At 39.9% G+C, this 24,345-nt stretch overlaps 1 protein-coding gene across 1 annotated transcript in view; it reads right to left on the reverse strand.

Moving 5' to 3' along the window:
* Nucleotides 1-1,162: 1,162 nt before the first annotated feature.
* The window catches only part of USP28 (ubiquitin specific peptidase 28), an 83,310-nt gene continuing 60,127 nt past the window's right edge, over nucleotides 1,163-24,345 (reverse strand). The window contains exons 18-26 of the mRNA XM_018569962.1: nucleotides 23,012-23,151; nucleotides 20,551-20,712; nucleotides 18,821-18,916; nucleotides 11,733-11,911; nucleotides 10,330-10,408; nucleotides 7,807-7,886; nucleotides 7,559-7,682; nucleotides 6,121-6,316; nucleotides 1,163-1,445 (exon numbers count right to left, since the gene is read on the reverse strand). Of these exons, the coding sequence (XP_018425464.1) occupies nucleotides 1,276-1,445; nucleotides 6,121-6,316; nucleotides 7,559-7,682; nucleotides 7,807-7,886; nucleotides 10,330-10,408; nucleotides 11,733-11,911; nucleotides 18,821-18,916; nucleotides 20,551-20,712; nucleotides 23,012-23,151 (1,226 nt within the window). The 3' untranslated portion in view covers nucleotides 1,163-1,275. The remainder of the gene's footprint in view (nucleotides 1,446-6,120; nucleotides 6,317-7,558; nucleotides 7,683-7,806; nucleotides 7,887-10,329; nucleotides 10,409-11,732; nucleotides 11,912-18,820; nucleotides 18,917-20,550; nucleotides 20,713-23,011; nucleotides 23,152-24,345) is intronic.

Genomic DNA, 24,345 nt, shown 5'->3' on the forward strand with positions numbered 1-24,345 from the left:
TGCTAACCTGGGAGTTACTACAACTGGACTGCTCTTTGGAGTTTCATGAGTGCTGCTTGGTGACAGTACAAAAAGTCAGATGCTCATTACTAGGCCTCTGTCAAGGTCTTCCTTAGATTTTAACACCATAATATTACTGCATGTTAAAGCTGAATACACCGATCTTTACAACCATTGTTTTTTACTTGCAAATTATGGCTTTATTGTTTTTAAGCAGAACTCTGTATGAAGTATCTTAGGTGAAGTGGGGTTGGGTCTATAGACAAATGCTACTGTCACACCCATAGCAATGCTTTCAAGTCTTCCACATGATACCATGTGTGGAAAGGCATCCTCTGAATCCAGCTCAAAGGAAGTGTTCCAAGTACAGTAGGTGGAGGATCCTGACTAACATGTTTCTGGGGTGTAGGGAGATGTCCAGGTTCAATACAGTCCTATGGCCCATGGTGATGGGGTGTGAGGAGCTGCCCAGGTTAAATTAGGTCCTACAATCCTATGGTGGTGTGGGACGCTTCCTGTCCTATTGCCCAAAGAGCCTGTGCACTGCCTGCACTCATTGCAGCTCCACCACAGACCAGCTTTGAATATTACCACTGCTCTCTTATGCCAACAATGATTTCTGCTCTTTCTGCTTCTAGATTTCTCTATTCAATTCAAAAGGAAAATCTACTGAGTGATACACAGCACAGGCACAAAAGGTATGGCAAAGGGCAGTGCAGATAATACAAGGTGGTGAAAGTTCCACTACACCAAAAATTCCTTTTGAGTTCTCCCTAAAAAAGACATAAAATGATGGCACATTTACCAGTAAAGATGAACTAAATAAATTAAAAAAAAAAATCAACTTATTGCAGCCAAAATCAACACATTGAAAAAGTAAAATCACATACAAAGAAAAGTAGCATACTCATACAATACGCATAACTTTCACTACATACGCTCTTTCTGGGTCTAGTGGAAGCATTCAAAGCTGGACACCATCAATTCCAACTCCAGTGTGTACTTATCCTGGTTACTCATCTACACAGACCACAATACAGTCCACACAGCTGTCACAGTCCAGTGTTAACTTTGTAACCTGGGTCCTTCCCTATCTCTAGTCATTAACCTGCATGAGGAATCAGTAGTTTCTTCCTGTTGTTCTTATGGCTTTGAGAAAAAAAAAAAAAAACTGTTGCGTTGGATACAGGGGGCCAACGCGACTGAGGAGGTGACCTTGTCAATCAGTCTGTAGTGGTTGATATTTGGTGACCTAGAAGGAACATCTCATCAGTTCTAATTGACCCTAACTGTTCCATGGATGGACTCCATTATGGCTGTGAAACGATTACACAAATCGTATGGTGAGTGAGGCCGGATTTTGGGGGGCTCCTTTAATGAAATATCTTCATTAGAACAGTCCAAAAGTCTTGGGAGGAACTGGCCAAGTTTCCGCTGTACATTTTCTGTAAAACAGAGGTAAAGGAATGTGGTTACAAGTGTGTAGATGGCAAGTTACGTTATTTATTGTTAAACATCAATCACAACAATGTAGTTTTTACATCTTTTGTCTGATTTTCTTGGCCAGTCTTATAATAATTGACACAGCACAAATGCAATTTGCTGCATTGGAATTATATTTTGAAAATCATATAAAACAATCAAGTTTGGTGTGGAGGAACTCAAGTGGCCTGAACAAAACCCTTGACCTCAACCTTATTATTATTTTGGGATTAACTAAAATGCCAATTGTCAGCCAGGTCGTCTTGTCCAAAATCAGTATCTGAACTCAAAAATATTCTTTTGGCTAAATTCCCAGACTCAAAATCTTGAAGAAAATCTACCCCAAAGAGCAGAGGGTGTCATAGCTGTAAAGGGGTAAGGGGTCAATAATAATGCCCGTGGTTTTGAATTGGGACGTCCAAAAGGTTCAAGGTGTGATGGTTAGGTGTACACAAAATATTGTTTTTGAAACAATATGAAACACTCATTGTCACAAAGACATGTCATGAATGGGAAAACCTCCCCAATGAAACAGACACAAATGAAACCTCGGACATTTGACCCTTCCCCACTCTATCTTAAACTTAAAAAAAATGAAGTTGGACTAGGGCTTCAACAGTAATCATATACAGTTTCTGGCAGTTACTGAATGCATTTACTACCTCTCATTTCATAACCATTTTTCATTTTTCCAAATAAGTAATTTTGCTCTTGCTGTTTGTTCACTTACAAAAGCTTCACAAATCACTATTAAAAGATGAGAAGAGAAGAAAATTCATTCTTAAGCAATAATCATGCTGCTCTACCTGTGCGTCTTATGTAGGGATGCTGAGAATGTGCCTGGCATTGTAGCACAATAAAATACATATGAATTCTTCACTGTCTAATAAGTACTGCTCAGTGCTAATTTGTATCCTACCCAGCGTGCCTGAGACTCTTATGTCTGGAATTCATTGCCGGCAGAGACAGATTTCTGACAGCCCATTAATCTCGCTTCGCACGAGCTTGGAGGGACAATGTGTATTCTAATGTGCCATAAACTGAAATCGTTATGCTTTAATCTTCCTTAGGAAAAGAGGAGTGGGGGCCGTCAGTCAATAAATATGCAGGGATGTTAAAAGTGACACGGGTTATTACTGCGTCAACTGCTCGTGCAGCCGGAAAAAAAAAAAGGGGGGGGCGATGGTGGAGGGGAATGAAGCTGCTTGAAAGTCAAATAAGCAAAGGTCAAAGTTGTGTCTCTGCAGCTTTGTTATTCTGTGTACTGTTTGACGGAAATCACAACTTCAAGCAGTACAGAACTATAGTACCGTGCAGTGGTGAAAACATCCCCGTTTAAAGGGCCTCCACATACAAAATCACATAATATTCAGGAAATGACTGATGTAAAACAAGTGTTAATAACAAAGACCAGGGAGGGAGTAATAGTTTCCAAAACACAACTTACTTCCTGTCCAGGATTCCAATATTAGGAAACTATCAGCTGTCACTTGTGTCTCCAATGGTGGCTCTTCTATTATCAATCTGCTTTGCTGCCAACCAATATCAGTGTCATGGACCGCAATTTCTTTAGAAATGTGGTTACTTTTATATACATGAACCTCAGTCCCACCTAGATCAGTCCCTGCAGCCTCCCTGCCCCTCCTCTTCAGTGGTCTAAGGATCCGCGAGTCATCAAGTCTAATGCAGTGTATTAGATGCGAGGACGGCGAGGGACATTCCATCGCCAGAGTGGAGGGTAGAGAAGCTGCAGGGATCGGTCTAGCAACCAGGCAGGTACGAGGTTCGGGTGAGTATATCTTTCTTATTTTAGTCCCTAGACAAAAAGGAGCACTTAACATTTGCAGTGCGGGGGCAGCTCCACTGCAAGGCTTATGTTTTTTTCTGCCTCATACGCCTCTTTAAAGCACCAGGAATGTGGAAGCGGTAAGTATTTTTGAGATGTAGGACAAAAAGTTATATATGCCAGGAATAAGTCTAATCATATGTCAGAGCTCCTTAGAGTGAAAAAAATGCAAGGGGCTAGAGTTTATTTTATCTAACACAACAAATATGCCTAGTCTTGCTTACTAAAAAAAAAATAAAAAAAAAAATTCCTACAGGTTTTTCTATTTTAATGGCACATGAACTGTGAGGTGTACATCGTGTGGGAAATACAACAGCCTATGTGGATATGTACTCATCTGTATTACTGATATTCAAAGATGTAATATTGTCTTTTGAAGAATAGGTGTCGCTGTGTTGCAAAGCTAGTCTATATGCTAGTTTTTCTATATGCATGCTTCTATCTATGATCTATATGCTTCCTGCATGGTGCTGTATACACAGATGTAATGTCCTTATACGCAAGTAAAACTTAAAATTCAGCATTCCTCAAGATCTCAGTGCTTCATCTAAATACATAACCAACACATCCTTGCTCATCCTTTGCATGCAGAGAATAGAGCCGAGTCCCGGGGATGCTGCGAATCCCGTGTGCATGCATAGGAGATGCACCATTAGTTGCTGTCCAATGGCCAAAGACGAGCACAGGGGGACCCGGAAAACAGCGGAGGAGACACTGGAGCCATCACATGAAGAGGGGGGCACACTAAGAGGTACGTGTGCCATAATGTGCAAATGTACTGTGCTTACTTGCATATTATGAGTAAAGCCCAACAACCCTATGTAGAATTTAGGTGAGTTTGAAAGACAATCTGTATCATGAACAGTAGAGCGAACTAATCTAAGCCAAAGGAAACATCTCTGACACATCTTGTTAGTGTTAGAGTTTGCACACTTCTTCCCACCTCCTACACATTCATATTGGCCTACCAGTAAGATGAACTTCCTCACTGGGCAATAGATGTGTGCAGGAAGCAGAAAGAGACAATCTGACAGAGGCATTGGGCATACTGGCAAATTTAGGAGATTGCTTCAGCTATGTGCACGTACCTCTGGGTGGCACTACTTTATAATTGACAGCACTGTTTTGTTTAGTGACAGAGTCGCTTTAGGCAGAAAGGAACTGGCTACAGAGTGCCGAGGAAAAGTTCAGCTAGGAAATGTTTACCTTTAAAAGGAAAACTATGGGGTAAGTGTTTTCCCCATAGTTCTCCTTAGGGTCACAGGAGGACACAAACTAGCGTCCTCCCGTGACCCAAAGCTCAGTATAACGCCAGCTGCAGCTGGCGGTATACTGAGTCCGCCGCAGCCGGGACGGATCCCGACCCTGTCGAGATCCACCCAGCTGCGTGATTGACAGCTGCCTATCTAGAGGCAGAGCCAGCTGTACCCGCCCCCTCCCCTGTCCGTTCCCCCAGTCACTGCTGGAGGATCGGAGCGGGGAGGGGGGAATCCCTGCAGGGAGTCGTGAGTGACATCCACGGCTCTCTGCAGGGACATGATCGAGAAGTGAGCGAGCGACGATATGTGTTCGCTCACTTCCCGATCTATTGAGCCGACGTGTGACAGTTTAATTGTCACACGTCGGCTCGAACTATGAGGATGAGTGAAAATCAATCACCTCATAGTTCTCCTTTAAATCCTCCATCACTAGGTTTACTTTTGTGACCAGAGATATTCCGATTGGAAGGTTTTGAGCATTTCTGAAAGACGATATGTGTTCGCTCACTTCCCGATCTATTGAGCCGACGTGTGACAGTTTAATTGTCACACGTCGGCTCGAACTATGAGGATGAGTGAAAATCAATCACCTCATAGTTCTCCTTTAAATCCTCCATCACTAGGTTTACTTTTGTGACCAGAGATATTCCGATTGGAAGGTTTTGAGCATTTCTGAATTTTTTCCCCCCCTAAAATGCTTGGCTTGTTATGATACAGCAGTGTTTAGGCATTACTACTAAGTCAGGACTTAGCGTATTCAGTTCAGAGCCACACTGCTGTGACCAATATTACTCAGTCTGATCACAGCATGGTGCTATGCACATTCTGCTGTGTGCCTCTGCAACCATGCCTGCTCTTAAGACAATTTTTGCACTAGGATATATGCACAGTAAAGGGAACTTAGCCAATCATGATCTAGGCCTTGATGCCTTAATAGCCTACCTACCCAAGATTAAATCTATTGCTATAGATCTTAAGGGGTTAATAAGGAACATTTGGAGAAAGGGAATATAAGAATGGTCCCATAACAACCAGATTTCATTTGTCATCTTCGAAACATGGGTAAAAATGTATAGGACCTTATGCATGGCTTATGGGCAACACCTTCCCACTAACTTTGCCTTTTTCAGACAATACATGATGGGAAACCTTTTCACTGAGATAGATAGATAGATAGATAGATAGATAGATAGATAGATAGATAGATAGATAGATAGATATACAATAATAGAACAACAATTGTGCAACATGCAGTATACAAATCAATCAGAAATGTTCATCAATCTCATTGCAATATAATCTGATAACAAATTGGTTAGTATGGGCTTTTTCTTATATTTAATTACAGTGAAAGGTCAAATAAAAGAAACAGGCCCCTTTATGAAATATAAAAACTAGATATCTCTCTATGAGATTCACTAACAAACCTTCCAACTTGAGTTGCCTATCAGAATAAGGCTCTGTGTATATTTTATCTTAGACTTCTGCTAGCGTCACCAGTGCACTAATGCTGTAAAAAGCAGCCTGCCTCACCATTTATATCCTGACCAAGGTAAGAGCACCAACGACTCCTCATGTCTTCAATGGCCTCCAGATCTTCCTCTGAGATGTTGTTGTCGACGATGAGGTGCATGCATGGGATGATCATATCGTTCATTATGCTGATTCCTTCAGACACCTGCTCCTCTTTCTGAGTCTCAAACATTTTGGCAGCCTTATCATTTAGTTCCTGTAAGAAAAGGAAACTATGGGTTGGCAAAAGCAAGAATAGTAATCATGAATTTATGAATCTCTAATATTGAATAACCACTTAGCTTTTTTTCACATTTGAACAATGGTCCTATAAATATCAAATTTCCTAATAATTATAACACAGAGGTATTCTATAAAGGATATCCATAAATCCAGTGGATTTTCTGAAATCTGCAATTTTACTGGATAACATTAGTAGGTGTACAGATTTACTGCACTTGTTTCTTGGAAACGCTGTTAAAGTGACACTAAACTCAGTAGTTAAATCCTAAAAATGCATTTAAAAAGGAGAACTATGAGGTGAGTGAAAATCACAAAGCCTCATAGTTTGAGCCGACGTGTGACAGTGTCACATGTCGACTCAATAGACCGGCAAGTGAGCGAACACATACCGTCGCTCGCTAACTTCTTGATCATGTCCCTGCAGAGAGCCATGACTGTCAGTCACGGCTCCCTGCAGGGATTCCCCCCTCGCCGCTCCGATTCTCCAGCTTAGTTTATATCCTCCCGTGACCATTAAGAGAACTATGGGGAAAACCACTTACCCCATAGTTCTCTTTTAAGTACCTTAGCTATTAACATAAATGTATCTTATTTGAGTATCACTTGGTTGTAGATCCTCAAATCATATCTGAATTCATGCTAACACTGTCCTTCCTTCTGGAGGGTGGCTACTTTTGTTCCCCATGGTCCCGATGTGTGTTGTAAAGTAGACACCTCTCCAAGCTCACTCCCATGATGGACTACAATCTCAATACAAATGTTCTAGCTAAACATGAGATGTAGAGTTGTAAATTAGCTGCCGCTATCACTTCAATCTCAATACAAATTAGTAAACTAAACATCATGTAGTCCATCATGGGAGTGGGGAACACAGGGACTACGGGGAACAAAAGTAGCCACCCTCCAGAAGAAAGGACAGCGTCAGCACCAAGTCAGAGATAATTTGAGGCTCTACTGCTGAGTGATACACAAATAAGATACATTTTTGTTAATAGTTAGTTAAGGTACTTGAATACATTTTTAAGATTTAACTCCTGAGTTTAGTGTCACTTTAAAATTGAAGCGCTTTGCTACAATGTACTTATTCTATATGTTACAGATGTTTTTCAGACAGCGCTGGTGCTTTCCTATTAAAGTTCCTGTGCACCTAAGCCCTTATACTACCAACGCACTGCAAGATAAATACAATCACAGATATCCAGAAAAGAATACATACCAGAAGACATCTCCTCCTGTATAGCTCAATGAGTTTCCTGTCTACTCCACGGTTTGCTCCGATACTGAACAAGGCACTGTTACTTTGATATGCATGCACAAGGTATGTGAGGGCTTCTTGACACCTAACAAGAAGAAACAGTCACAGAGAATGGTAAGGCATTTTATTTCAGATCAGTCACAGGACAGAAATACATCTGCTTTAATAAGAGGGGTATTCATGTATCTATTTAGTATACAGCTACTTACTTCCCCTTCTGGTACAGCTCTAGTCCAGTTAGAAGATAGACGGACACCTTACGAAACTGGCTGTAATCTTCGTGCCACTTCTGTACAAAGGAAGACAGGCTTTATTACATTTCACACAAGACCCAGTATTGAGCACTGAACCTTTGTATGCAAAGATCACTATGTGTTAATATAAATATAGTACGTAACTGAATGGCATTCATTTTTAATAAAACGCTGTTTAGTGGCCACTGCCTGTCTACATGCCTTCAATCCAGTGATGGCTGCATGGCATTTCTCAAAGTTGATTTCCTGAAGGTGACAACAGTGGATCCTGCCTTTATAATATGTGTTCAAATGGTCTCTTAGGGCCCATTCACACCAGACACTGCACTAATCACACAACGTCTTATGTGCGTTGCCCTCGCACAGCGCAGATGCTCCAATCCCGCCACATTGCACTTGTGTTCTTTTTTTGGTAGAACTTTATTGAAATGTCACAATTGACAATTCATTCAGTCCTACGGGCACAGCAGGGTGCAAGGAGGCATCCCGCTTCCCTGAAAAAAGTACAGCATATCATACTTTTTTTTTCTGCACACACTACGGTGTTCCCATCGCAATCTTAGACTTCTTAGAACCGATCCCAGCACAGCCCCAACGCATCTGGTGTGAAACGGCACTAATAGTCTCCATTAGAAGAACATGGACAAAATCACAGGAGCACAATTGGAGACAAAGCACCATTACCCCATAACAGGAAGTGTTTAAAGTTGAACTCCAGATAAACATCTACATGTACGCAGCTGAAATATATATGAGAGTTGTTTTACTTGTCAAAGGATTTGTATTTCTGTCCTTCCAGTCCTAAGATTTACATAGGCATGTCACACAGCACAGCTCTAGGAGGGCAGAGCTGATCTTTCTCTGCTGCAGCTTCACTTAGGCCCGGTTCACACCCGGGCATTTTGTAGCGCGTTCCTACGCTCTGCAAAACGCTCAAACACCGAAATATCATTATTTCCTATGGGTATGGTTCACACCTGGGCGTATTGCAGGCCGTATGAACGCTCTACAAAGCGCCCTACGCCCAAAGAAGTACAGGAGCTTCTTTGGGGCGTATTTGACACGCGTATCCATTGGGATACAGCCAGGTAGCCCCCCGGAAACGCGCGTTTACCGTGAATCACAGTAAAACGTGCGCCACGAAACGCTTGACAAACGCGCATATTCGATACGCCTAGGTGTGAACCCAGCCTTACAGGTCTCCTCCCTATCCGAGCCTTTGAACTGACAGTGATAACTGATCAGCACGCTGATCAGCTCATTTCTTTGTCACTCTGCTCTGTCTTCACATCAGCATTGCTTCTTGCACTGTACTGCTTCTCCCTCTGCCTGTGTGAACTCAGTACAAAGGACTACAAGAGGCGGATACCAAGCCAAATTCAGGTACTGCGTGCAATAAAAAATACATTTTATGTAGGGATGCACCGATACCGGTTTCTCAGTATCGAGTACCAGTACTGATATTTATCTTTCAGTGCTCGCCGATACAGAGTACCGATATCGCTAGCATGGGGCTGGTTTCCTGGCCAATCAGGAAGCCAGGTAGCGTGTTGTCCCAATCAACTCCATGTTCCCTCCAAGTTCCGGTATCGGAGCATTTGGGTGAGTAAGACTACCTGCCCAAGTACTCGGTATCGGTGCATCCATACATTTTATGTATCAATGATTGCACAGGTGCATTCATTTGGGCCTTTTATATCTTCCTGGATTTCAGCATTAAACAAGGGCCTTCATGAAGGATCATAGGTATTAGCTTAATGAAAGCTACAGATTTTGGAATATTGAAAGTTACGTTTGAAATTGCCTTAACATGTGAAGCTTATATAAGATTAAATTAATTAGGTTAACATATACTCTAATGAAACTTTATCTTATTTGTCTATGTATCATATTCTGCAAACCTACACACATCAGTTGCCTCCAGTGCTTTGTGAAGCTTGAAATCTTGCATCCCTATTAGTCAGTCCCATGCAAACCAAGGTCAGAGTCAATCTACTTATGTTTTGTTTGGTTGTAAAGAAAACTGAGAAATACATGGGGATAACATACAAATTCAATGCACATATTGTCCAGATGGGAAATTAAACCAGGCCACCATGACTAACCAACTTCATCACCTAACAACTTCTTCTAATGGAACTAATAACACAAACTATTAATATATGTCTTATAGGTATGGAACATCAACTAATATACAATGACTTCCACTTTGCAACGTTACAAATTAACAACTTTTCTCTGAGCTGTATTAAATACTGTACAAAGAGCATTTTTCACTGACACTGGTTTATTATACCTGTAGCAAAAAAGGAGATTTTGGCCTCAGCAATCAAGCTCCACTGGGTATAGGAACAAGCAGTATGACTGGCTGTTCCATTTATTGCTCCAAGTTTCATAAACCAACTGCAATGGTTATAGACATTACACAATGAAAAGCAAATATGAAAGCAATAAAGATAGTAAGCATATAAACTTAACCTGGTATTGTTTCATATCCATGTCATTTGGACCAATATCTTTTAGCTTTGCTTGAGCCACTTTCATAATGCTTATGGATCTAAAGGGTGAAATCAAGAGATTAATAATATACAATGAATTGTTGTAAACATTTATACCTCATGGAGTATGGATGTTGGCATAGGTAAGCCTTTATGTTACAGGACCTATATGCAAAGAGCAGGAACTCAAACAAAGCATTTATCTAGCCATGTTTGTGTTGAATGTATGGCAGAAGATTGTATTGATTACTTACAATGTGAAAGCTTCTGAAACAAAATAGAAAGCTGCACTTGAGTGGAAGGTACATAACTCCAAACATGAAGGCAATATATAGTCCTCCTTTAAAAATGGTTAAAATATTACATAAACGTATATAGCTGAAACGCCAGACATTTTGTAGTTTAAAGCCCAATTGAACCTTTAATTTAAATTTAATAAATACATTTTGGTGCATGAAAACAAAAAAGGTCACAAAGTCTTTTTATTTTCTTTCGAAAGCAGCCACTGCCTGAGTAGAACAGCCTGTCTCCTGCCAGCATGCTAAAGATAGGGACACTTACCCTCTGTGTATGGAAGCAATGGGCTCCCTACAGAGGTCCTACACAGCCTCTGCTGAGTCAGCTCTACAGCTGTCCAACCAACAGAGAGCATGAGCTTTGCTGATTGCAAGCTATTCAGAGTCAGGAAGGGACTGTGCTTCTGGAGTCTCTAGGAAATAAAAGAGCTAAAGACCACCTATATTGGGCTGACAGACCCTTGAGGAAAATTAAACAAATCCATTTTCTAAAAGCAAAAAATGAAATAGGGAGAGAGGATACAGAAGTTATATGTGCAGCTGAGAATGTATAGTAGTGAGGTAAGTTAACTGATGTCAATGTGTTGTATGTCAGGCATTTAGTATAAAATATCTGCTTATAGGGTCAATATAGACTGCTCCAGGAGCAAAAAGATTGCTTGTGCTACTGCACAGGGGCCCAAAGCACTACAGAGGCCATCAACTTCATAAGGAAGGCTGTAAAACCTATAGCCTACTGGCTCAGCTGACCAAGGATAGGGCCAATCCTTTCCTCTATTGATAATTCCTCAGGATTTATAGAAAAAAGACCAGACCCTTCAGAATGCTGAACCTACAAAAAGCCAAGAGTGGTATCTAGGTAGAGACAGACGTAGGTGAAATGTCATCCAAACAAAAGGACACACATACTGGTTGGACAACTGTCGTATTTCGCCCAAATTATTTTTATGTGCATTTATGTGAAAGGGGCCTTTTGTAGCCAGTCTCTTGAAATGTATATACATACAGTAAACAGGCCATTGTAAAGCAAGATATGTTGGGTACTTCTGAAACAAACATCAAAAACATCTTCACTCTTTCCTCTCACCGCTCATCATAGCTGAGATTCTTATCTGCAAACTGTTCCAGCAAAGTTCTTTCAATCACAAGAGCCGGGGCCTTATTCTGGAAGAAGTAGACCAGCACATGCTGCAAGCGAGGGTCACTGGATGGAGAAGGTTGCTCCTCGGCAATTTTGCAGAGTCGGGAATATTCTTCATGGAATGCCTACAGAGAACTCCAACTGTTAAAAGAGCTTATTTATACCATTCAAATATAAATGCATTTTAGTCCCTGGATAGCCTGTGTTTTAAGTATATGGAAGCTGCAGTTGGGCCAAAGTGCAATTGCTAAGTTTGCATTTTAACAACTAATAAATGCTACAAAATCAAAATGGCACCAAAACTGCATAAAAAGTCACAAATCTATTTAATTTGCAACATGTGAAGCATATAAACTAAGCGCATACACACACATGTATTATGTGAACTTTATATCACAACAGGATAAGAATTAATATAGCATATATACCAAAAAAAAAATGATGGCCATGCTTCAAAGCCCAAGATTTTATAAGTAGGTTAGATCTCCAAGTATTGCACAGCATTCATTACTATATGCACATGCCACTTAAATAAATAACACCTGTGTGTCCACAATCACCAAACTGAAAGTAGATGTAATCACTAATTGAATGACAGTTAGCTAAAATACCACGTATCAAATGACTGGCATATTTTAAAATTAAAATACTTGTCTTCAACTTATTTTTTCACCTTTGCTGCTGATCTCCTGCAGCCTCTTTGCAGCCACTTTCTGTGCACATACATGCACTCCAGTGACGGCTCCATGGCATTTGTCTAGGTGGGTTTTCTAATGGTGACAACAATGAAACATGTGTGCTTTAAGTTTGTTGAGATGCACCCTCGTCTCCAAAGGGTGACAATGCAGGAGCACAAGACATTGTCAATTCTTATCAATTCTTACCAGAAAGTGTCTGAACAAGGACCATTATGGTCGGAACATCCATGAATAATTTTAATGAAAACAGCAGAATTAAAAATATTGAAAACAAGTTGTAGAAATGCAACCTGTTGAAGCTTAGATGAGATTGTGATTTAATTTATTAGCAGGGCTTGAAAAATCATCCGTGACGAGAGGACGGCGGAGCCCGACGAGCAGCTTCCCGGCCGGCCGGCCGTTGTAATTACACGGCCAACTGGGAGCTTTACATTCAAGCGATCGGGCGTCTCTAGAGATGCTCGGTCGAGGCCCCCGACGTAATAGCAATAAAGTTGTGTGTAAAAAAAAAAAAAAAAGTACTACAAAAATTAAAGAATCATAAAAAAAATAAAGCTTAACAAAATTTAAAAAGAAAACTATTTTTTTTAAGTCCCCGCCCACCACATACACACTCAGATATGCGTCGGGTGCACCTACATGCGAAAACGCCGATTGCGCCTATTGTGCCGCACATGTTACATGAGTGAGAGCAATAATTTTAGGGCCATCAATCACCGATAACACTAAACTGATGAGCAGTAAAAGCATGTTAAGCGTCGCCTATGGGCGTTTTTTGCGATTTATGCGGGCGCACGCAATATTTAGGCTTGACATGTTTGGTGTCTATATACCCGACCTGACCCCGACTTCTATGTTTTACCAAAAATATGGGTAATAATAAATGTTTTATAACATAGTGTAGGGAAACTTTTTTTTTCTTTTACTTTTTTCATTATATAGTAAAAAACAAACAAACCCAGAGGTGATTATATACCTCCAAAAGAAAGCTCTATCTGTCCCCAAAAAATGTTAACATAAATTGCAAGGCCGATTAGTCCTGTCATGCTGACTGGTGACATTTTTGACTGACTGGTGAGACACCCTAAAATTTTTCAAGCCCTGTTTATTAGGTACAAATTTTAAGTTGTTTGCACACATTGATAAATCAAGTGCAAGTTTGAAAACTGTCACTTTAGAGCTTTTTGATGAAATATTGAATGCCCTCTAGTTGTTGGCACCAATCAAAAGCTTGAGAAAAAAACAGAGCCTATACAATATTTTGTGACTGAAAAGGGGTCTTGAAAAGCCATGAAAACTATCATACGAGTGTGTTTTTTAAAATAAATTTTTTTCTTTTTTAAAATTATTTCAAATCTTTTTTTTTAATGTAAATTTCTGAGCATTCCTATTGGTAAATAGGGGTGCCAGAGTTTGTATCTGGTTATTTTTATTTTCAAAAGTACAGTAAACTCCCAGTTGTGCGGCACCCATGGCGATTGGTAGGTGGGGGATAACTGTAGTTTCTTGTTGCTTAAGATTTAATTGAAACCCTCTTTCTCTCTCAGGTCTGCTCCTCTGCTCAGTGGACGGGTACAATAGCCAGCCTGCTATTAGCTAATTGCAATTTGAAATAGCCAATAGCAGGCTGGCTATTGCTCCCCATTGTTTACATTCTGCTGCCAACCGCAGAATCTAGCCGTCGGCCGGCAGATAGATGAAAACAAAGAATTTTGTTAGCAACTAAATAAATTAAGTTGCTAACAAAAATTTTTAGTGTGCACCAAGCAACCTGACAATTTTTTTTAGTGTGCATCAAACCACCTGCAAAAAACAAAACAAAACTAGGACATGTGTCTTTGATTTGTTTTTTGCCGGTTGCTTGAATGCAGGATAATGGGGCGTTTACTGTATTTCACTGCGAGCACTTTCATGCACTTTTCGTGCATCACTATGGTAATATACCTGTGAATTTACCTCTAATATACAGTAATTATTAACGTCTTCCTTTGTACATTGTATTTGGAGAAAATTGCATATTATTTATTAAAAAGCTGATGTAGCTATAAATTACACATCATGGATGCCAGCATTCAAACACGTATATATAAACACAGATTTGTTTAGTTAATTCTATACTATTCTAGCCAGGGAAAGATGTTTTGCAGTGAAGATGGCTTCACTACATACTATGAGCTGTAATGAAACAGTTAAACTTATTGACGAAGATGAAGAAATAGTACAGTACCAGAATGAGAACGCTACATTGTAGGAGGATCGAGAGCAAAAAAATTAAAAGGAACAAAAAAGAGGAAGGCAAAGAAGGAAAAAAAGAAGAAACAAAAAACAAAATCCCAGGGAGGACCAGGCCAGAAATATTAAACTCAAGAATATTTAAAAAGACGTCCTTGATCAAAGTCTGGAGGCGAAATATAATCTTAATTATATTTAACGTAAATTTTTTATTATATATATATATATACACATATACATATACACACACACACACACACACACACACACACACACACACACTCTCTATAGGACATAATATTTTTCAATTTTTTTATGGTAGAGGTACTTACCTGCATCCATACAACAAAAAGATATAACTTAATAGTGAATATTTACTAAAAGATAACTGCCAATAAAAAACCAAATGGTATAATTACGAACTGAAAATGATCTACCTGTGTATATAATGTTAAGATTTCTAACCTAATTACCAGTACGCTCTCATATGGAAGGAGGATATATACTTTTTCATAGTGCTTATAAGTGCAGTTCCAACACTTTTTACACTACCAGCAATAAATACAGCATCACTCAGCAAATGATGAGCAAGAATAACAAAACATTTATAATAAAACAAATGTGTATGTGTTAGAAGATGTGAAAAAAATTAGGATATAAAATTATCTTCACCCAATTGAGTTCTATTAAAGCATATTTTAGGTGTCCCAAATTAAACAGCAAACAGACCAGCAGCGTTCCAGAAAATAACTAATACCTGAAGCCAAAACAAAATGCACACTACTAAAAATACTTCATTTAAAATGGGAGTCACACGGTTTATCAATTACTTTTGTAATTCAGTTATCCCAATAAAATGCCACTCATTGCTGCATTCACGGATGGTGTACAGTGAGCAAAAACCGGATCCAAGGAATGCACAGTGTTTCTAGCTTCAAGGTGCAGCTACTTAATTACCAGGACAGAGGAATGAATATGTCTGTTTGAAAACGGATTTTGAGCCTCAAAGTGAAAGCTTCTTTGAAAAAAGCTACAGACATCATCTGCTACCTTTTCAGGGCTGAAAACCAATTTACGTCAAGCGCGGGATGATTCTGCATGCCACAGCCTAAAATTATCTTGTTGGAACCCAAGCGGCTCTCTGCATATGCATGTGGTGACAAAAATAGATGTTCCACGAGCTCCAAAACAAATTTGCATGTTTTTGCAGATGGAACAATAGTGGCGCTGACAGTGCTTTTCACAGAACAAGAGCAGCTAAAAATTCCAAGCAAATGTAAACGCTCTAAGGTGGCATAAAGCCCACACATGTGCCAGCGCACAAAACCAGGCTTTTTCTACCACCCTGTGTATGCTGAAAAGCTTACAAACTGTCCCCCTCTGAACGCCTGAGCAAGGCCCAGCTTCTGCTCTGTTGGAGATAGGCTGTTCGAAGTGGCTTTGCATCTGTGAACATGTTATGCCAAGGGGCTTCTGAATAACTTCTCTTCAAAACAGCAGAACAAAGATTTTTGAGAAAAAGTTTTCATTTTCAAAGAAATCGTAAATTACTCACATGGTGTGTTTATTTAGGATACTTTTTTTTTTTTACCCTTTCACTTGATATGGAACTTGCAAAATATACAACATTCAATTTGGCAAAGGTTCCTGTTATGCCAACACGAACGGATAATTCCCTGATAGCCCCTGTTTTAACATTTTCCTTAGAGATTAGCGGACCTTTACCCATATTTTTTAAATAACAACAAACACACCTTTAGAAAAGTTTAGTAATGACAATCTACAAACACATACTTTTAGATAATTGCCGGCTTTGCATTCTTTGCATACCTTGTTTTTCTTTCCTTCCCCAGGCTTCTAACAGTGGCCATGTTTACTAAGGGGAGATTACTAGCTCTCCTATTACTTCCTGTATTAGTGACACATGTGACTGGACTTGTGACTAGGGCATGTGACCATGCACATCATCTCAGGGGAGGAAAATGCCTTTCCCTGAGATCTCCTGAGATTACAGATGAGAATTCCCAGCAATGCTCTGCTTATGACAAGGCAATCCCAGTGTGCATTGCTTTGGATAAAATGAAGTATTTTTGCCCTTCCAAAGCAGGAAGTGAATGCTCTGCACGTGTAAGTATTTCAAAATCACAGCATTGTACCCCTGACATGTCTATGTTATTATTAATCATCATACATAGAGGGATGCATTGGTAGAATTTGAGTTTTGAGTGTGAAGGTCTACTTTAAAGGTAATTGGAAAAGTGTCTTGTTTTTAGTAGTCACTGCGCTATAAAATGACTTGTCTTTGCTTGCTGTATTCACTTAAAAGGGGCATCTAATTTTAAAAGGGATCACTTACCTGACTTGTATCCTACTGTGAACTAAAACGTCCCTAAGCCCACTTATAAACAATATAGCAACCATGTCATTTTGCTTCTACATGCTTTGCAAACCGATGTCAGGCTGTCTGGATGTAACAGCTTTCATTAACCCTGACAGATATGAAAAATTACCATTTAATCTAAGTATATATAGTTATTAAAAAATAACAATTTATTTTTAAATACAGCAAGCACCCAAATCTTACTTTATATTAGATTCATGACTGTAAAGAGAGGATGAGCCAGTCAGGTTGTACTGCATTGCACAGGGCTGCTTATCTACTACTGGGAACTGGCTGCCAAGAAGAGAGCAGAGTGATGACCTGTCAGTATGCTGATGTTTCTCTGTCGTCAGAGATCCAGGAATATTGCTGGTAAGTAAGGTCACCATTTTGGCTATGCTTTATGATGGGGCTATTTGAATCATACAAGGCAGGTAAGACTTTTCACAAACATGGATTACAGCTGACTATATTGCAGTTTACCTGGAATTCAGCTTTAAAACCATGTCAATAAGTTGCACTGCAATACCAAAATTTTACTAGTAGGTAATGTTGTAAATTAATTCTATAACTGCTGCTCCTGTAGCCAAGAAGAATATAAGGCCCATACATGTTACTACATACGAGACACATGCAACCAATTACCAATGGAGTCCCAAGTAAGATCTATTATGTCAAAGCTATTTTACTTCTTTAAATATTTTTCAATAAATTCTCAGCATTTAAAAGCAGCCTGGGCTGAATTTGACTCTCAACTACAAATGCATTTTTAACACCAATTTTCATGTCCTTCTATGGCTAATTATTCTAGTCAAAATATGCAGTTAACTAGAGCCTGCTGACTGGGCATCTAAACAATGGACATTAAATTGAAAGTAACTTGCCAATAAACATTTGTAAGGTAATATTCTTTAAGTGCAGGTACCTACTGGCGCCTGCAAGTACCAGTGTTATTCTGCATAATATACTCCTACAGAGCCCCAGGTTCATATGTGGGGACTCTACATAGGACATTGGCCTCTCACCAAGTTGAGACTGAACCCTGTCCTTCTGATGCTATGCACTGTCCCTGCCATTCAAATATTAAATGGCAGAACTTCAATGGGCAGTAGAAGCCTGGGCAATTGACAGTTGAGTAACAGGTCGAGTTTAGCACCACAGAAGGGGTAGACAAAAGTCCAGGCCACGTAGTATAGGATCCAACAGGCTCCATAGGGATAAAAGCATACATCTGGAAACCAACCCAGGTGTTTGCAAGCAACACAAGTTTCTGCATTCAAGCACTGATACCTTAAAAATATTTTGAACCATGCCAAGTTAAACTTAATAATACCCCAAGATTGTTAAAGAACATGAATGCTATAAGGTGGTACATTTGTGAATACCATACTACTCTTATACATATAAATTACCAACATTTGGATTCTAAATGTTTAACATTTAGTAAGAAAATCTGAAGATAGTTTCTTCCAGGCTTTGAAGCACCGTGGGCCACCTAATGACCATTACGTATAAACAAGACTGCCAACCACTTGGATAGATACACTGATTTCACCACAAGATGCCCCTTCAAATTATTAGTCAAAACCTATGCACTGTTCAGACACAGGCCTAGATGTTAGGATCATGTTAAAAACAGCACACAGGTTAGAATGCACAGCAAAATGCAAATCTGGAAAGTGATTAGCCTCCAGGTTGTTAGGGCAAAGACAACTGAAGAATACCTTAACAAGCCCTGCTTCTGGCCCATCACGATCAAAGATCTGGCGGGCTTTGAGTATTGCCAAGATAACACCTTGCATGGCAGGACACAGCATCATCTATCACAGATGAATGAGAACAAAATAAACTCATCAGAAGATATTAAATACAGACCACTGTGAGGGGAATTTATTAAAACTGGAGCAGAAAAATCTGAAGCAGTTGTGCATGACAACCGATCAGCTTCTGTCTTTCATTTTCAAATCTTAACTGAACCAACTGAAGAGAGAAGCGGATCGGTTGCCCTGGGCAACTGCTCCGATTTTGTTTGCTTTAGTTTTTATAAATTCCCCTCAATGACTTTAAGCTGCTGACTGGACTGTCTCTCACCACAGCCACATTCTTGCTTTAAATGCACATTTTAGGCATGAAGATTACTTAAAACCCCCAAAATGTTATATATTTGCAAGAAGCAGAAATGCTGTACAATAACGTAATAAATAAATAAATAAATAATGGTGGTAGTTATTTTTTATGTTGCTTGGTAATTGCAGCACTGTTACTCAAATTTAAATTTTCAGTATAAAATACAAGTAAATTAATTGTAGTGCACAAAACACAATATAATACCCAATGGTCATTTAAAATTAAAAAAATGAGGTCCTATCAAGTAAAGAGATACCAAAGCAGTTCAAAATAAAAACATTTTTTTTAAAAAGGTGAAAAATTGCAAAAATGGTGTGGCCCGCTGAAGTTTAAACCGTTAAGGAGGGCTTGACAGCAAAAGGGCTAAAGCTGCCCGAATCATTTCTACTGCATAGCTGCCGGCCAAGAGTGAAAATATAACAGACTATCAGCTGCTATAGCAGACAGGAGTTTGTTTACATGCTGATTGACATATTAATTACTTTGGCAGCAGCAGAAGGCTTAAAGTCCAACTAAAGCATAAAACATATTAATTGAAAAAAAGCAGCCTAATGCTGCAATGATGCCTATGTACCTTTGGCACTGTCCCCCACAGACCCCCTGCAATACAGAGCAGGTCCCTTTTGTTGGCTAAATGGGGTCCAGCAGTATTCAACCTAATGCCTGTAAGCTCAGGGCATCATGGACATGCTCAGGGGTCATGTAATTTAGCCTCCTCAGACTCATACGGGAATGCTGCAAAGTCAGCAATGACATAATTAGGTGGCGCTGTTCTCTGCAGAATTCAGGAATGCCCACTGCTAGAGTAAGAACCGGAAGAGAATCTATGCCATTATATGATCTGCCAAAAGACTGCAGCTTTAAAGTATGTATACAATTATGTATTAGTTATTTTATTTAAAAGGAAAGATGCAATGGGGGTTTCGGGAAAGAAGAAATGGGGGAAAGAATGGCTTTGGTCCCAGAAAAGCTGGGTTATAATGCTTATTCAGGGGAATTATTAGCAGGCATGATTGGCCTGCCTCAGATGTATTTGTATATTACTCAGCAAATAAAAGCAAAAAAAACAAACAAAAATTATGCATATTATACATCTTTGGACTGTTACAAGTATCATAGTATAGGCAGAGACTATACAGACATGAAAAGCTGTATGACATGTGCTGCAGTAATCTCCTTCTCTACACATGTGTGAGCTTAGTATACTGTGGCCCCATTACTCCCCTTTGCTCAACAAAAGTTTCATGATCTGGCAATTTAAAGGCGTAGTCTGAAACCATAACAATGACTCAAGCATTAGTGGGGTTGGAGCAGTGAAGCTCTGTACCTCCTCATTATATCCATCAGCATCAGATCTAACGAGTATCTTCCCCACACTGGGGATCTCCACCTCGGATAGTTGGGAGCTGGGCTGCTGTTCCTTCTCCACTGACTGATCAGGGAGGTAGGGTTCAGTCTGACTGGCCTCCTCTGGCTTTGGTTCTGATGGCTGGGACTTCAGCAAAGGAAAGCAAGAAAGGACAGGTAGCAAAGATGGTAAAGTAACCAGAACAAATTTATACAAAAGTAATGATTGCCCAGACTGCCAAAACTAGAGCTCGCAATAACCATGCAAAGACATACTAGCCAGCAGTTTTAAACACTGAAAAAATATGGCTAGGGCAAATGATTATACCAGGATAAATAGGAATACCACAGGATGGACCAATGGTCAAATGAAACTTGTCCCAATAATTCTTTATTTGGGAGATTTTCCCTCACTTCCATTTCATTTTACAGGTTGAACAGTAAGCGAGCGTAAAATTACTCAAATGGGAAAAAGGAAACAATAAAAATTATTATTCTTTTGTGTTAACTCTGGAGAGATCTCTTCTTACTTCCTTCCCAGGTGACAATTCTCAAAGTAGAAGAAAATATATATATCTGTGTGTGTCTGTGCAGTCACTAAGTACAGAATGCACTTGTTGAACATTGGTTTAAAGCTGAACTCCAGGTATGTAACAATGTAACAAAAAAAACAAGTGCAAATGTTAATGATCTGCCACATCAGGAATATGTACTGTATGATCTATTGAGTCAACATAACTGTATACAAAGACTTTCCTCCCCTAATCTCCTAGTCACCGGTCACACATTCCAACCTAGTCACAAGCTTTGATAGAACAGCGGCCCTGTCTAATCATTTAAATCAGATAAATAGATTATAATAGGCAACATTACAGTGCAAAATCCACTTTTCTAATTAAACAAAATAACAGCACACAGTGTGCAGTTACACCCTTACTACCCCCCTCCCCCCTGCTCCTCATTCGGACTCACCTGCCAAGCCTCACAGCCAGACGGTGTGCACTGCAGGGGGCGGGGCATGTGACACACACTTCTCCTCTCCCGCCGCCTGTTACTAGGCGGCCAAGAGAAGAGGTGAGTCACAGGACCTGCCCCCTTGCTGAGAAGCATGAAAGAGCCACATGCGGCTCCGGAGCCACAGGTTGCTGACCCCTGTCCTAGTGGGTCATTGCTGCCATTCTGCTCTGTGCAGTGAATGATCACTTACCTAGCCCCTGCTACCTCACATCATTGGTTCATTGCATGATGATGATGGTGCCGACTCTTAGGTGTTTCCTACAGTGCAGTCAAGGAATTTCTACCTCAACATTCATGCCCACCTTTGTTGACAGACAGCATTACTGTGGTCTATGACAGAGGCATACTGTGACCCAAAGTTTTCAAAGCATCATGGGAAATGTAAACCCGTGTCTAGTTCCTATGTTGCTTGGATGTTACATACAGTTACATAGTATTTGAGGTTGAATAAAGACATTAGTCCATCAAGTCCAACCTATTAGGATCTCATTCTAGGAGTACCCGTACCCCTGTATATTACGGTCCCTTAAGAAATCGTCCAAAAGTTTCTTGAACAATTCCACATTATTTGCTGAAATCACCGCCTGTGGCAGTGAGTTCCAGACCCTAACTGATCTTACTGTGAAGAACCCCCTTCGCCCCTTGTGCTGGAATTTTTTTTCCACACTATTATTAACTCCTTTTTTACTACTTTCTGTGTTATTTTTATCTATGATTAAATTATCAACGTTTAGTTTAAGTAATTTTATTTTTATACCCTCCCCCCCACTTTCTAGTTTAAAAGCTCCTCCAGTCTTTCTACCATTTTCCCTCCCAGGAATGCTGCACCTTTCCCATTAAGATGCAGCCCGTCTCGGCTGAAGAGCCGATAGCCGACTGCGAAGTCAGCCCAGTTCTCCAGGAAACCAAAACCTTCCTTCTGACACCAGATGTGATGTTGAACAAGTAATTGCCTCCTGTGGACTAGCAGTGTTGAAAGAGTCACATAGCTGAATCATGTAACCATGGAATAAGGTAAGAGAAAAAAGGACTGTTTATTACCTTACCCCGAGTTCAGCTTTAAAATTGTAAGAGCAACACACTGCAACAAGTCTTTTCTGCTGGAATCTCATTACACATGCTATATTATCCTCCTCCAGATTTCATACACAATGCTTCTGATTTATGAAAACTGGAGCAGAGAGACCTGGAGCACAAATGGAGCTGCTGCCCATAGTAGGCAGTCAGAAGTGGTCTTTAAAATAATACAATCTGATCAAAAGCTTTGCCCCATTTGCCTCAATGTGCGATCTCTTCTATACCTTCCAATTAAAGCAAAATTATTATCAGCATCAGGTTCCCTGAAATAGTGATTCTATAAATTGATAATAGATGACAGCAATGGTAAATAATATAAATCATAAATATATCATAAAATGTGTCACCTCCTTCAGCGCAGCCTCCACACCATTTCTTTCATATGCCTCAGCTGTTTTAGTAATAGCAAGAGCAGTCTGTTCTTTGGCAATCATAGCATGTTCGGAGGATAAAGACCTTGTAGAATCCTCACCAGCCGAAGAGGAGCCTGCAAAATGGAAGACCCACACCACATAAATGACATACAAGCATCTCTCTCTAAATCTTTATTTTTATTATAGAGGCAGACTTTGTATTACACAGGTACCGAATTTCCAATTTCCTTCCTGTAAAGAACAATACAGTATTGCATTATTTCTACAGTTCTTTTTATTTAGTAATAGAAAAACTTTACACGAATGGGCATAGATTAAAAAAAACTATTTGCTTTATGCGGTTAGTGGTGCAAGTTGCACCAATTTGGAATGTTGAGAGCTCACAAATCCGTTAAGGAGAGCGAAACGTTTTGAGGGCTTGGAGGATTGCTGGGAGACATACAGCATCTTTTCCTAATCTGGCAGATAAAGAATTAGGGAGAGATTTAGACACTGCGTGCATCATAACACTGGTGGGGTTTGGGACAATGGGCTGACATTGATCAAGAGCGGGATGGTGATATGCAATAACTGTGGGGTTTTCTCACATAGTCTCCTAGCTCCCAAGTGTGCATTGCTGTATCCAATGGCCCCTTGTAATGTGGAGGAATGTACCTTATTTTTTAATGTTATGCACACTCTTGTAGGCTTAGCTCTCAGACTCGTAGCTTACATAGGGCTCTCCTTTCACTACCTTCTAGTGGAAAGCTGTACATTAAAATCAATCTGTTGCTTTGGCCTGCATGGGCAATGCACACGTTTACTTTGTAGCAGCGACCGACTGAGAAAATACTAACCAGGTGTATGAAAGGAAAGCGATAGACAGGACATGTCATTCTGAAAATATGAATGCTAAAAGATTTGAGAATATAATGCTTTCTTAGCAAAGATATTTCAGTTAAGAAATGCTCCATAGTTTTGCCCAAAGTTGGATATTTATCGTACTGTGCAGACCTTTAAGAGCTTGTCCTATCTTAGAAATAACAGATTTCCTCCCAAAACTGGTCAGCAAATAGGAGTCTGCAGGGGCTGTACTGTGTCCACAGAAATGGAATTATTTGCTGGTCTAGTTTTTATCAGTCAGTCATTATTAAGAATAAATGGGAGGGTTAAAGCCTCCTTGAAATGTGCAAAAATCAGTCAGGTGAGGGACTTTATATTAATTGTTATTAAGGATGGGCTCTGGCGTGTTCGCAGCTCCATGTGCCGATCCCGCCAGGAAGCTGACAGCGCCAATCACAGACACTGAGACATTTCCCGATCTCTGC

This window comes from Nanorana parkeri, unplaced genomic scaffold (assembly GCF_000935625.1).
Source record: "Nanorana parkeri isolate BGI_ZX_2015 unplaced genomic scaffold, ASM93562v1 scaffold1434, whole genome shotgun sequence".
NCBI lineage: Eukaryota > Metazoa > Chordata > Amphibia > Anura > Dicroglossidae > Nanorana > Nanorana parkeri.